At 40.3% G+C, this 13,891-nt stretch overlaps 1 protein-coding gene across 2 annotated transcripts; it reads right to left on the bottom strand.

Moving 5' to 3' along the window:
- Positions 1-10,209: 10,209 nt before the first annotated feature.
- LOC104759903 (F-box protein At4g22280-like) lies at positions 10,210-12,899 on the bottom strand. 2 transcript variants are annotated; one of them, XM_087493977.1, is made up of 4 exons: positions 12,585-12,899; positions 10,872-11,405; positions 10,542-10,685; positions 10,210-10,473 (listed from the first exon to the last, which is right to left on the bottom strand). In XM_087493977.1, the coding sequence occupies exons 1-4, from the start codon at positions 12,897-12,899 to the stop codon at positions 10,210-10,212; spliced, it is 1,257 nt and encodes a 418-aa protein (XP_087350103.1). The 2 variants fall into 2 exon arrangements, with proteins under 2 accessions (XP_087350103.1, XP_019094678.1); XM_019239133.2 differs by having other exon boundaries at positions 10,415-10,685; positions 10,872-11,438; positions 12,594-12,899.
- Between the last annotated feature and the right edge of the window lie 992 nt (positions 12,900-13,891).

Below are 13,891 nucleotides of genomic sequence, written 5' to 3'. Positions count from 1 at the left end.
GACTCGGTCCGATTGGGGGAAACACGTCTAAGGATGATTGTGCGGACCATTAAGAGTCCGCGTGTCCCTAATCCCTCACTTGACCTAATGTATTTAAACTCTCTCTTAGCTTATGTTCCTCCTTCAACTTGAATGAAAATAAAACTTTTCTCAAGAGAGATTCTTGACTTGTCTCCATCCTCTCATTAGCTCAATCCAGGATTGTCTAAGTGAGAGAACCCTAACAAGACTCGAACCGAGTTCGATCTTGTTAGTGACCGTATCAAGAAAAGAACCATCCCTCTTCTGTCGTCACTCGATCCACGCTCGATTCCCCTCGCTTCACTTCCATCATTTCCCCCTTCGCAACCTCGAGTTCTCTTCCACAAGTTTTCGAGTTCTCCACCTTACCACTTCAACACGTCTCCACCGTCGCTTCCATCGCAACCGTCTGTTCGCTCGTTCCCGCATCTGTACCATCCGATCGACCAGTTCGTGGCTTCTAGACCGTATTCCTAAACAGCTCGTTTGAATCGCTTCAAACTCTGTTTCCCTCGTTTGTTTCTCACATAGATCCGAAGCCAAGAGCCTTGGCCGAGGAAAGTTCCACCGTTCGAGAGTTGACCGAGAGGTCAACCGCGTCTCCGGGTCACATCAGCTTGGTATCGGAGCTTCAAAGCTCCTACGAGGTTGTTTCGTTTCATAACTCATCTATTTCATTTAAAGTTTCAATCTTTGAGTTTATTGGTAAGCAAAGTTCGCATCTTTTTGTTCCTTAGGTTCCGTTTGATCTTTTGGTTTAATTTGGTGCATGTTTAAGGTTGTAGGTCGTTTGTCTAGGGTGTTAGTAATCGTTATCGTTCATCCTGTTTGTCACTCTGTTCATCCGTGTTCTTGCTTGTTTACTTTTAGATCGATTAATCTAGGAGAGTGTTTTGTTTACGCGTTTTCGTTATTGGTCATAAAGCATATCTTTTTCGTTTTGCACTTTTGCTTTTGGTTTTCGTTTTAGTCATAGGTTTGAATCGATCTTAGCTGTCAGCAACATGCCTTTTGTTGACGACTCAAGTATTTAGCCTGTTTGTGGTCTCTAGAACGAGTGAAACTCATGCGTCTTGTGATTTATTTATTTGTCTTACGAGGTTCAAATTTAAACGCAACACGCGACACATCATAGTCCGTACGAACGATGGCCGAACAGCAACATCCGGTGAATCCGCTTCCTCCACCCAAAATAGGAGTCACTCTTGCAGCCTTACGCAACGGCATAGACCAACTGGCCAAGCGCATGAACCAAATAGATCTGTTGAATCCCCCAAGGGAAGATCCTCAACCCGCGAGGCGACAACGACACGAAACAGAGAGCGACCAGTCCGAGGAGGATTATGAACCGAGGCCTAGATGACGCCACCGACGAGACAACCATTATGACGATGGTCCGAGGCATTACGAACCAGCCCACAAGATGACCGCACCCACGTTCGCGGGCAAATCCGACCCCGAAGCTTACCTCGACTGGGAGAGCCGCATGGAGCGCTTGTATTCGTGTCATGCCTATCTGGATTTGCGCAAGGTTCAATATGCCGTGGCTCAGTTCACCGAACACGCCCTCACTTGGTGGGATCGCCTCGAGGCCGAGCAGCGTTGCAACCGAGAACGGCCTATCACCAATTGGGAAGTTCTTAAGGTCGAGATGCGTCGACGCTTCCTGCCACCGTCCTATCACCGAGAACAACAAAAGAAGTTCCAGCGTCGCAACCGATCGGTTCCAGCGACTCACACAAGTCGAGGACTCCGAAGAGTCTCTCATGGCTCAATTCCTGGACGGGTTGCAAGAACGTATTGCACACAAGGTCGAACGCCAACCGTATCAAGTGTTTGAGGAGTTGTTGCACCTCGCGATGCAGATAGAGAGCCAGATCAAGAAGAAGAGCGCCTCCGCGCCTCGTTTTCGCACTCAAGTAGCTTCGACCTGGACTCCTAATAGATCTCCTTCAAACCAATTACCGGAGAAGCCAAAGGCAAACAGCGCCGACTCACGTTTCAAAACCAGGGAGCCGTCCACCATCGAGCGACAAGATCCGCGGCGCGATATCAATGACGTCCGGAGCCGCGATATAGTCTGCTTCAAGTGTCAATGGAGAGGACACTACGCGCGCGAATGTACGAACGCCCGCACAATGATCCTTACCGAGGCCGGTGAGATCGAATATGAAGATGAGGCGACCGAGGAGAAAGCTAAAGGCGAAGCCGAAATGGAAGTAACCATAGCTGAGCCAGAGGTTGGGGAACTCTTGATGATCAGACGCGTCCTCAACACCAACACGGCAGCCGACGAGAACACCAACCAGCGCGCTAACATCTTCCACACTAGGTGCACTATAAGTGGTAAAGTGTGTGGCTTGATTATAGACAGAGGATCTTGCACCAATGTTGCAAGTTCTAGTCTTGTCAAGAAATTGTCTCTAGAGACAACAAACCACCCTCATCCTTATCGCTTGAAATGGTTTAATGATAAAGCTATGCTCCATGTTAAGGAGCAGGTCACAGTCCCATTTAGTGTCAGACCATACAAGGACCAAGTCCTATGCGATGTGATTCCTATGCAGGCTAGCCATCTCCTATTGGGGCGTCCTTGGCAGTCTGACAAGAGGACCACTCACTGTGGCCACACCAACTGATACTAAGATTTTTGTATATCCTAGTAGGTCTCAATTAACCTTATGTGTTGTAGTACTTAAGGTGTCAATCCAGATGGGATGTTGCTAACAATCAAGATGCAATCAAGCAATCACAAGTCAAGCCAATTCAAGAAGAGTGTTTGTCTAACAATCCTAGAATGGTCAAAATGCAAAACGAAAATGAGTTACAGAACTAGAAACGAGAATGCATGACAAGAAGCGGAAATGAATAAAAACATAAACGAGTCTAAGCATGAACTAAATAAGTGAGAAACGAAACAGTCTCGGGAATGTAATAAAAATCAGAAAGATAAAAGTCCTAAGGATGGGAGTAACTGACGTCAGTGGAGTATCCTAGTCTACAGAGTGTTTAACATGCCACAAGCAATCTATCCCTAAACAATGAACATCACGACTTAGCTAATCCAATCTCTTGGCAAAAGCAACTCAGACTCAACCACTTCCAAACCTAGCTCTCGCTAGAGAAACATGATCAAGCATGGCATGACAAACAAGTTCATTCACGTCAAAACATCCTAGACAGCTAATCTCTTATGCTAGGAATGTAAGTCTCTGGCACTAGTTGGTCAGACATTTCATCAAACACCTTTTGGGTGTGGAAATGTCTCAAACCTAGTCCCAATTGATCAGAGAAAAACTAGTATTTCTTACTCTAGTCCAGAAGGGAATCATACAATCAACGCTTAAACACTCTACATCCTAGGATCCTCCACCTAATCTATCCCATCCTCAAGAACTAACGCACTACTCAGATCCAAAAATCATAGTCAAGGATGCAAACCCAGAAAACATTGAAACAAGCATTCTTAGATAGATTAAAATGTGAAGAGCAACTTTGTAGAAGAAATCAAATCAAAATACTGAATAAGTTCAAAGATATCGGGATAAAAGATCAGAGTACGGTTTTGGTGGCTAGGGAAACCTTACAAAAGAAAACAAGATAAAAACTAAGATGTCCTCAGCCAAGACTTAACAAAATGTATTTATAGTAAAAACATGTAAATCCCTAAAACTTAAAACGACAAGGTGAAGCGTCGGTTTGGGAATCTCCTGAAACGCGTAAGACGGAACGTCTTCCTGACATGTGCGGTCGAGACGTGTGTCGTCTCTCCCTAGAGTGAGGTCGAGTGGAGTGAGTAGGAGTGGCTCCAGTGGTGTGAGTGAAAATGGCTCGAGCATGGTCGGTGAAAGTGGCTCGAGCTGGGTGTATACGCATCCACTAAAACAATGATAACTCTTGAACCACACCTCCGATTGGCTTGAAATAAACGGCATTGGAAAGATGACTCAATACTATACAACTTTGATGAAGACTTCAAAAGATGAATCCCTAGACCGGTGGCTCGAGTGATGGCTCGATTGTGGAAGTGAGGAGTAGCTCGATTGTGGAAGTGAGGAGTAGCTCGATTGTGGAAGTGAGGATGGCTCGATTGTGGAAGTGAGGAGGGTTCGATTGTGGAAGTGAGGAGTAGCTCAATTGTGGAAGTGAGGAGTAGCTCGATTGTGGAAGTGAGGAAGGCTCGATTGTGGAAGTGAGGAGGGCTCGATTGTGGAAGTGAGGAGGGCTCGATTGTGGAAGTGAGGAGTAGCCCGATTGTGGAAGTTGAGCGTGGCTCGATCCTCTGCGCTTCTAACGTCTCCTAGACACCTGAAAAACTCCGAAATGCGCAATGTATGCAAGGATGATGCAGAAACTTCCTAAACATGCAAAATGTACGAAAGAGGTTCTAAAATGATGCAAAACAACTAGTTGTTCTAGCTAAATGCATGACAAATACAGGCTAAGGAGATGCAAAATATAGACATATCACCAACCAATATTCCTTTGTCCATGATAATATGCGCATTTGTTTGAAACCCTTGAGTCCTATGCAAGTCTATGAAATGCAATCAACACTATCTAAGGTTTCGGGCTGTAAAACAAAACTCTTAATTCGACCCTATATTGCTAGAATGTCCCTTAAGGACTCAAACCAAGTCTTACTAACAAGTTTTCAAGATGTTTTGGTTGAAGGGTTTAAAGGCACTATGGGAGCAATGTCGGAGTTGATCCGCAAAGTTGTTGGACGTATCAAGGGCAGCTCGAGAGTTGTGTTGGACAGGCTATCGGTGATGACGCACGCCACAACATGCGCCAAGAATCATGGCAATACGCGACTGGAGAGTTTGTTCTCCGAGTCAAGCGACTGGGTTAAGTCACGCCTAAGGCCTGAGTGGTTTCAAACAAGGAGAGGAGGCCAAACTAGTCCGCGCGAAAACAGTCCACTTCAAGCTACCAAGGAGAACAGTGAACACGCTTATCAATCCAAACCCCTAGGTACACATAATACGCCTACTTGCTTCGACGCTACTGATCTCGTCCTGATTGATGCAGGTGAAGCCGACAAAGTTTTAAGGACAAAACCTCTTCAAGGGGGAAGGAATGATGTGATTGTGGGAACGGAGCCTAGCCAAGACCACCGAGACGCACGAAGCGGCCCCGAGACACCAGACCAGGGAACACCGGCCACGGACAAAACACCAACTTCGAACGCGGCCGAAGCTTCAAAGGAGCTCACCGGAGTCACAGCGAACCTAAGGACCCCCGACCAAGATGCCCAAGATGACTTAGAGACGCCAACCCTGACCAAAACTCTAGGCCAAGACGCATTACGGGAAGCTAAGGTGCAAGCCAACAATGCGGCCAAAACACCATCAACCCCCGGGAGTCAGCACACGGTAAGGGAGTTCAACAAAGACGTCATAGCCACGGAACAACTCCTCGTCCAATCAGTCGCCCCTCGAACAATGTCCCAAGAAGAACTCAAAGACTCGGTCCGATTGGTCTTTACTCTTACCCAAGAGTGAAGACACCAAAGTCTCCAAAGCAAGGAAGTGTACTCTTTTACCTACTCCGGGTTTTTCCCAATGGGTTTACCGGAGAGGCTTTAACGAGGCATGGAGCTTGGTGCACAACGCCTAAAGGCTAAGTTGCTTCACGCGCAAGGTCAAGGCGGTTATCTCTCTTCCCTCTTATTTTTGGTTTAAATTTGAACGTTGGGAATATTCTTCCTTTGATCCTCTTGCTTATGAACGTTGAGAGCTTAGCGATGAAAGTCAATAGAGGCGACGTGTTCCATTTACAAGGGAAACACATCTAAGGACGATTGTGCGGACCATTAAGAGTCTGCATGTCCCTAAGCCCTCACTTGACCTAATGTATTTTAACTCTCTCTTAGCTTATGTTCCTCCTTAGACTTGAATGAAAATAAAAATTTTCTCAAGAGAGATTCTTGACTTGTCTCCATGCTCTCATTAGCTCAATCCGGGATTGTCTAAGTGAGAGAACCCTAACAAGACTCGAACCGGGTTCGATCTTGTTAGCGACTGTATCAAGAGAAGAACCAGCCCTCTTGTGTCGTCACTCGATCCACGCTCGATTCCCCTCGCTTCACTTCCATCATTTCCCCCTTCGCAACCTCGAGTTCTCTTCCACAAGTTCTCGAGTTCTCCACCGTACCACTTCAACACGTCTCCACCGTTGCTTCCATCGGAACCGTCCGTTCGCTCGTTCCCGCATCCATACCATCCGATCGACCAGTTCGTGGCTTCTCGACCGTATTCCTAAACGGCTCATTTGAATCGCTTCAAACTCCGTTTTCCTCGTTTGTTTCTCACATAGATCCGAAGCCAAGAGCCTTGCCCGAGGAAAGTTCCACCGTTCGAGAGTTGACCGAGAGCTCAAGCCGCAACCGTACCGCAACCGCATCTCCGGGTCACATCAGCCGCAGTACAACTTCACGCCGGCGGCTCGAAATCCGATACCTTAGACGCCTCAAGAACAAGTCCTTGTTTCCCCCCAACTATCGACGTTAGCCGCACCGCAGGTCAAAAACTATCCACCGCCACAGATCCTGTTTGAGATTCCTTGAATCGAAGCCGAGAAGACCAACCAGCTCGGTCATTACTAGAAGTCCAGAACAATCCACCGGTTCAATCGAATCCTTTGCATGATTCTGCGAGATCTCCAGTTCATAACTCTCACGCTCAAAGCCATCCGTCTTCTCAAGGTAACAACTTCGAGGAGCCAGATCCAGTATTGCCGGAACTCCAAGAGGACACGTTGAGGGCTCTTAACGCCATACTTATGGTGCCGGATCGCGACAAATTTACCACCGTGCTCTCTCCGGAACCGAAGCCTAACACGACTTGGTATGTAAACTTGTTTTAATATTGTTTTGCCATACATGTGTTACATAGTCGAGTGTTATGTGATTGTTTTGTCATTGTTTTGTGATTGTTTTGTGATTGTTTTGTCGAGTATATGTGTTTTGTTTTGTCATTGTTTTGTCATTGTTTGGTCATTGTTTTGTCGAGTATATGTGTTTTGTCATGAACTTTTTTGTTTTTCCATGAACTATCATTTATTTTTTTGTCTAGTATATGTGTTTTGTCGAGTATATGTGTTTTGTCATGAACTATTTTTTATTTTTTTGTTGAGTATATGTGTTTTGTCGAGTATATGTGTTTTGTCATGAACTATTTTTTATTGTTTTGTCGAGTATATGTGTTTTGTCGAGTATATGTGTTTGTTATGAACTATTTTTTATTGTTTGTCATTCCCAAGTCTCTCATCAGTTAGTAGTAACTAGAAAAGTATATGTGTTTGTCATGAACTATTGTTTATTATTTTGTCATTCCCAAGTCTCTTATCAGTTAGTAGTAACTTGAAAAGTATATGTGTTTGTCATGAACTATTGTTTATTGTTTTTTCATTCCCAAGTCTGACTTGATTCTTATGTTATAAGGTTTACTCTTGATGTCAAATCACAACTGGTGTGGAAGATTACAAAGGTTTTTACAAACAAATTTGATGGTGAATACTATAATTGGTCATGTGTACCTCCGGATAGACGAGAAAGATACTTCCTTGAGTTTGCGGTATAGTTTTCTGTTATATATCATTCATAGATAGGTTTTAATTGTTGCTTATCACTAACTTAATTCTCTTTTTCCTAGAAAACACGCACTTGGGATCCATTGATAACAGGGACAGTGCAACATTTTTTCTATGAGATATGTCAACGTCGGATGAAGAACATGGTAAGCGACGTTAGGACTAGTCGAGTGCAACCTAAATGGATCGAGGGTGAACTCTGGAAAACAATGGTTGCGCAGTGGGATACTGAAGAAGCACAGGAAAGGAGTCGAATCTATTCCAATGCTCGTATGTCAGACCGTAATGGTCTCGGTCCACACTTGCATTTATCTAGGCCAACATCTTATCAACAAGTCAAACAAGGCTTGGTGAGTAACTTTAACTTATGTCTTAACCCTTTTTTTTTTAACTTTAACTTATGTCTTAACCTTTTTTTTTTGTTTTTGTAACATTCCAGGAAGAGAAACTTGGGAGACCGGTGAGTCTTGGTGAGGTTTTCAAAGAGACACATACAAGGCCAGATGGTACGTATGTCGATCGAAAAGCCGAGAAGATCTTCTCAACTTATGAGAAAAACTTACAAGCTAAGATATCTGAGATCGAGTCAGATCCTTCACGAGCTTAGGAGCTCACATCAGAAGATTATACGGCCATCTTTCTTCAGGTAAAGTACCATTTTCACAATCTATATTTAAAGAGTCTTCAAAATTTCATTTTCAGAACTAACAGTTTCATTTTTTCTTTTCTAAGTCCACTGAGAAGGATTCACGAGGTAATCTTTTTGGACTTGGAAGCCTCAAGGATCATCTTCAGGATCTTCTCAATGGCAAGAGCTATCAATGAGGAGAGTCATCATCGTTTGTAGCATTGCAAGAGCAAGTGAAGGAAGCTCATCGTATAATTGAAGAACAAGTTGCCTATACTACAAAACGTGATGCTGAGATTGCTGCTCGTGAAGCAGAAAACTCCAAAGTTGTGGCTGAGAAACAGAAAAAGATAGAGCACTTGGAAAAGTTCATGCATACGATGTGTCCGGCCTTTGTCGAATTCCAAGAGTCTGAATCAAGTGATGCATCTCCTCCTTAGGTTACTTCTTAGGCTACTTATTCGGCTACTTATTATGGTTAAGATTCTCTTTTGGTTATTATGAACTTGTCACTTTGGGATGATGTGTCAATCATAGTTTTTGTTTGATCACTTTTGGTTCTCTTTTTTGTAATTGCTAATGTGGTGAACAAATTACTATTGTGGTGAGCTTTTGGTTATTAAAAATATGAATTTTAGGTTTCTGTTTGATTAGAAATTCGATTTATAAAACAAAACAAAACGATTATGGTTTTAATCACTATAGTCGTCAAACCAGTCATTAAATCTGGCTTAAAGTCGTCGTAACATAGTTGTCAAATAGTCGCTAAATAGTAGCCACGGAGTCGTATAATTTAACGATGAATTCACAACTATTCTCAAACTAGTCGTAAACTATTTCTGTCAATATTTTATTAATCGTAACATAGTTGTCCAATAGTCGTAACTAGTAACGACTAAATTACGACAATGTTTACGACTACATGCCATAGTCGTAATATTGTTGCTATTTACCGACTATGTTACGACTGAATTTCCTTACCGACTACCGATTTACGACAACAGTTATTAGTCGTAACTTAGTCGTTATGTATGATTTAGCGACTATTAAGTGACTAATAGTCCAGTCGTAAATCACCTGTTTTTTTGTAGTGTATGGTACAACTTATTTCTCTCCAGTACTATTGTTTGATACAGTTCAAACCTCCCATATTCCCCACCTTTTGGGGCTGAATGTTACAGTCAAACCTCCCATATTCCCCACCTTTTGGTGCTGAATGTTTCAAAGTCTATCAAATTTTTCACTATCGTTGTAATTTCTCCACCCAACACCTTTTCGAAATTGGCTTGATCTTTGTACTGTTTTCCATGGGTCTGGTAAGTTCATCAAAAATATTTAGTTGCAGCCCAACTGGATGTAGTCTTGATTTCTATAAATATTTCATATTTAGTTATTGTCGTCTACATTCTTCTCAATGGATAAAAATCATTTTCTGCTTTGTGGAGAGATCCTTTTCACCACCTGTCTCTCTTGTGGAGAGACCTATTTCATCGCCTTCCTTCCTTGTCGAGAGATCTATTTTATCATCTTCCTTCTCTATGGAGAGAACCATACCACCTCCATTCTCCTTTGTGGGGAATGATATGAAAAAAAAAATTTCTTTCAAATGGTAATTGGTTTATTAGCATATTCTAATCCATTTACCATCATATGTCACCTGGTAACTAAGAGTATAGCTACAAAGTTGTTTGTTCACAGAATTAGAAACAACACAAAAGTTTCTTTTTCTATAGCACATTGCAATTTTGGCCTGACAGAAGTTGAAAATTTTGCTCCTATCCATCAAAGTCAATTTGGGTATAAGTACATTTTTTAAAATTTACACAGATATATGTCTTTCCATTCAAGTTGTTCAGTTAAGATGAATTAGTTGTAAATAGAGCAATAGTAACCAAATGTGCATACAACCGAATTATGTTCCAACATAGTTAACTATTAAAAACTAGGAGGGAACAAATCATGCATTACTTAGTTTTCTCACAAAACTTGATCTTGATATTGCACTTGGACGACCTAGGAACCCTTAGCAGATCTTTGGTGATTCGATCCTTTTCCTTGTCTTTTATTGCACAAGCACAGACTTTGACGTGCTCAAGGCTTGACAGTTTCTCTAGGAAATGTTTCAGTTTCTCTAGCTCCGCAATTGTTCCTATATACTCAGTTATCTTCAATACTTTCACAGGACATGATCCATATTCTCCTTCGAATTTAAAAACGGGCAATGGACCCTGAAACAAGAGGAAATATTAGAGATTTGAGTTTGTCCAATAAAACATTCGGGGTCTCTCGGTTATACCTTGATGATGAGAGTATGTAGATTTGGAGTTTTTCTTACAAGTATTGGCAAATATTTCCAATGGTAGCTATAAAAATGAGTTGTAATAGTTAAACGAATCATGTTGCTGAACACTGGGATTGCTTCACGGAAATGATAGAGCATCTGATCAAACAAAATTAAAATAAAAAAATCAACTAGTCAATAGTCATCAAACATTTGCATTCTTCGGATCCAAAAACCTCAAGAAACGTTTTCATAGGTCACAAGATTTAGATTCTAGGTTCAAAGATAAGGATTTTGCAATCATGTGTGTGTACATGGAAAGAAAAAAAGAAGATAATTCTTTACCTCTGAAGTACGAATAGATGATATCTCCAAGACCTCAACATTTCTTAACCCCTTAATCAGATTTGTTGGATTGCTAATATCAAAACGAGGACGATAAAGATCAAGCTTAGCTTCGACGAGGGATTCAAGATTTACAATCGGATAATCTCTTGGAACTACATCAGTGTATTCTAAGTAGGCAAGACTCGGAGTATCAAAACTCATGACCGAATTATTAAACCTAATACTCTTAATAGTAAGTTTCTTAAAGGTTGAAGAAGACATGGTGCGACAACATTCACCGTTCTGCCAGATCCCATCACAAATGGTTAAATCCTCAAGCACAGGGCAAGCAGTAAGAAGCTCTTCCGAAGAAAAATTACTATGAAAATAAACCGTATCAAGATAGAGAGTCTTAAGTGATGGAAGATAAACAACCTCAGGACTCATAGCATAAAATAATTTTCCTAGTTTCAGCTCAACCATTGTCTTGCTAGTGAAGATCTCAAGAGGCACTAAAATCACTTCTCTAGAAGTGATTATGTCTATATCATGGTTTTTGTGGTTTTTAACCATGATATAAGGAGTCTTTTAGAGTCTTTTGATGTGTTTTTAGGTTCTTTGAGAGTCTTTTCAGGTTTTATAGGATTTTAGCATGGATGGAGGAAAGTGGAGCGATTTGGATCAGTTTGGAGCAATAATCTGGAAGAAATGAAGTTGGATTCGAATCAGAGTGATGGTGTCGATCGACACCACCCCTTTCTGCCGACTCAAGACCCAAATTTTGGAAGTTTTACAAATTTGCCCGAAGTTTTCCATATTTGCAACACAAGTTCCTGACGTGTTTTAGGACATATAAATAGTGTTTTTAGATTTTTAAAACCCTTAAGTTTTATTCTATCAAATTCTATTTTTCCTGCAACTCTGTGAGATTTTGAGAGATTTTGAGAGATTTGGAGAGAGAGATCTGCTTTGTAGAGAAGAATTTTTTGAACTCCCTTTTACTCTTTTAATTTCAATTGATTATTATTCAGAAAGATGTTTTGTTCTTCATTGATTATGTATGAGTAGTTTGCTTGTTAGGTTTAGGGTTTTTCACATGGATTTTATGAATTATTAGATCTGTTTATTTAGGATTCATTATCTTTCTAGATCTTCATCTTAGGTTGTTCTTCATATTAATTCTTGATTGATCACCTAGAATTAATACTTTAGGAAAATAAATTGATATGAGAATATAATTGATTTTCCTGACAAAAACCTTTTGATGAGCAAAATTATTTCTTGCAAAGAGATTTGATTTAATAATTTTGTGAACAATCTAAACCTGTTTTTAAAGCTGATTTTTAACCTAGAATTTTACAAAGAGATTTGGATTTTCTGGTTTTAAATTTAGATATTATTTGCAGTGAAAACTGATTTAATTTACAAAAGTATTTAGAGTTCTAGATATGTTCTTAATTGCTTGAATCCTAATTTATTGATTGATTTAATATTTCATAATTTCCTGAGAAATTCCCTAGGCCTAGCTTTTTAATCTTCTGAATTTTCACAGCTTTTATTTAATATTTTGCATTGTTTATTTTAATTCAATTTAATATGTTTAGCATAATTGAAAAACTCTATAATTTATTGTGTAGACTTGAGTTCTTATGGAATTCGACCCCTAAGTACTGCATTGACCTCTTAATTTGAGAGAGTAGCTCTAGGGTTTAATTTGAGCATATCATTAATATCTAAGACACCACGGTTAAGCGCCATCCATCGGGTGACATGATCCGAGACTTCTAAGTTAATAATACTCTTACGACATTTTATTGAGATTTTCCTTAAGGGAAACTTTCCAGACACTACCAATAATCTATCGATAAGATCAATGAAACTTTGTCCACTACCAACTTCACAATTATCAAAGTGAAGATTTGGTGTGAAGGCAAACAGATTACGCCACCGCTTTGAGAGGATAGACGTTAGAGCAGACTCTTTGATCTGAAGGAAAGATAGTATGTGGCATATAATGTCATCTGATAGACCGTTGATCCTATCCATTTTTTTTTACGAAACCCTAAACCCAAAATCCTTATAAACCTTTAATCTGATTTATAGAGCTTTCAGCGACTAGCTAGATCACGAGCATCAACCACCAATGTAGATAACCACCATGGTTGTCTCTAGCTAACTTCAGAGATATAAATTCTATTCGGAAACCTCTACCATAAAACAGGAAGTATTGAAGAGTAAATGTAAGTTAGTTGCGTCAAACGCTAAGGTAGAGGACGATTCACACTGCCTAGAAAAGTGAATATTATATTTGACCATATGAGAGGGTTCAAACGGCTCGGAAGGTGGAGTTATCACAACTTGTGGCTCCTAGGGTTCTAAAAAGGTATCCAAGGTGAGATTTTAACTCTCTGTTCTTTTTATAATCAATTTCTTTGTTCTTTTGAGGTTAAAAAAGAAAAGAAAATTAATGTTACAAACGTAACTTTATCATTTGGAAAGTGCTAATATTTGCCAAACAGTAGAACTAGGCAATCGTCTATAGCGTAATTGTATTTGTTGCCGATAAGTTTGAGTCGGTCGGGCAATCTTGAACCGAAATAACAAGACCTACTCGAACCGATCGGCAACAAATACAATTATACAAGCATTATCGGATATCGGTTCTCGAACCGAACAGTTGACCGATAAATAATTTTTCTTTTAAGAGGAGGGTATTCAACTTGGTATTTTAAAAGTTTTTAGAGTATTTTTAAAATTACTTGTTATTCAATTGATGATTTTTAAAAATCATTAAAAATCCTATGTTATTCAACTTAGGCTGCAAATGGTTGCTTAAAATTGAAAAAATGAGTTGAACAAAATTGAGTTGGAAAATATTCAACCCATTCATCTCCAAAATAGTGGTTGAACAAGTTGAATATTTTTGCTGTAGGATTAGTTTTTTTTTTCAACTTTTTAGGTTGAATGGGTTGAATAGATTTTTCCAACTTCTTCAACCTCTTCCAATCAAATGGTGAAACTTGGTTGAATAATTTTTT

The sequence above is a fragment of the Camelina sativa genome, chromosome 17, assembly GCF_030686135.1.
Source record: "Camelina sativa cultivar CO46 ecotype springtype chromosome 17, ASM3068613v1".
In the NCBI taxonomy this organism is placed as follows: Eukaryota; Viridiplantae; Streptophyta; class Magnoliopsida; order Brassicales; family Brassicaceae; genus Camelina; species Camelina sativa.
The sequence above is the reverse complement of the archived record's forward strand: the minus strand, read 5'-3'. Positions and strand labels throughout refer to the sequence as shown.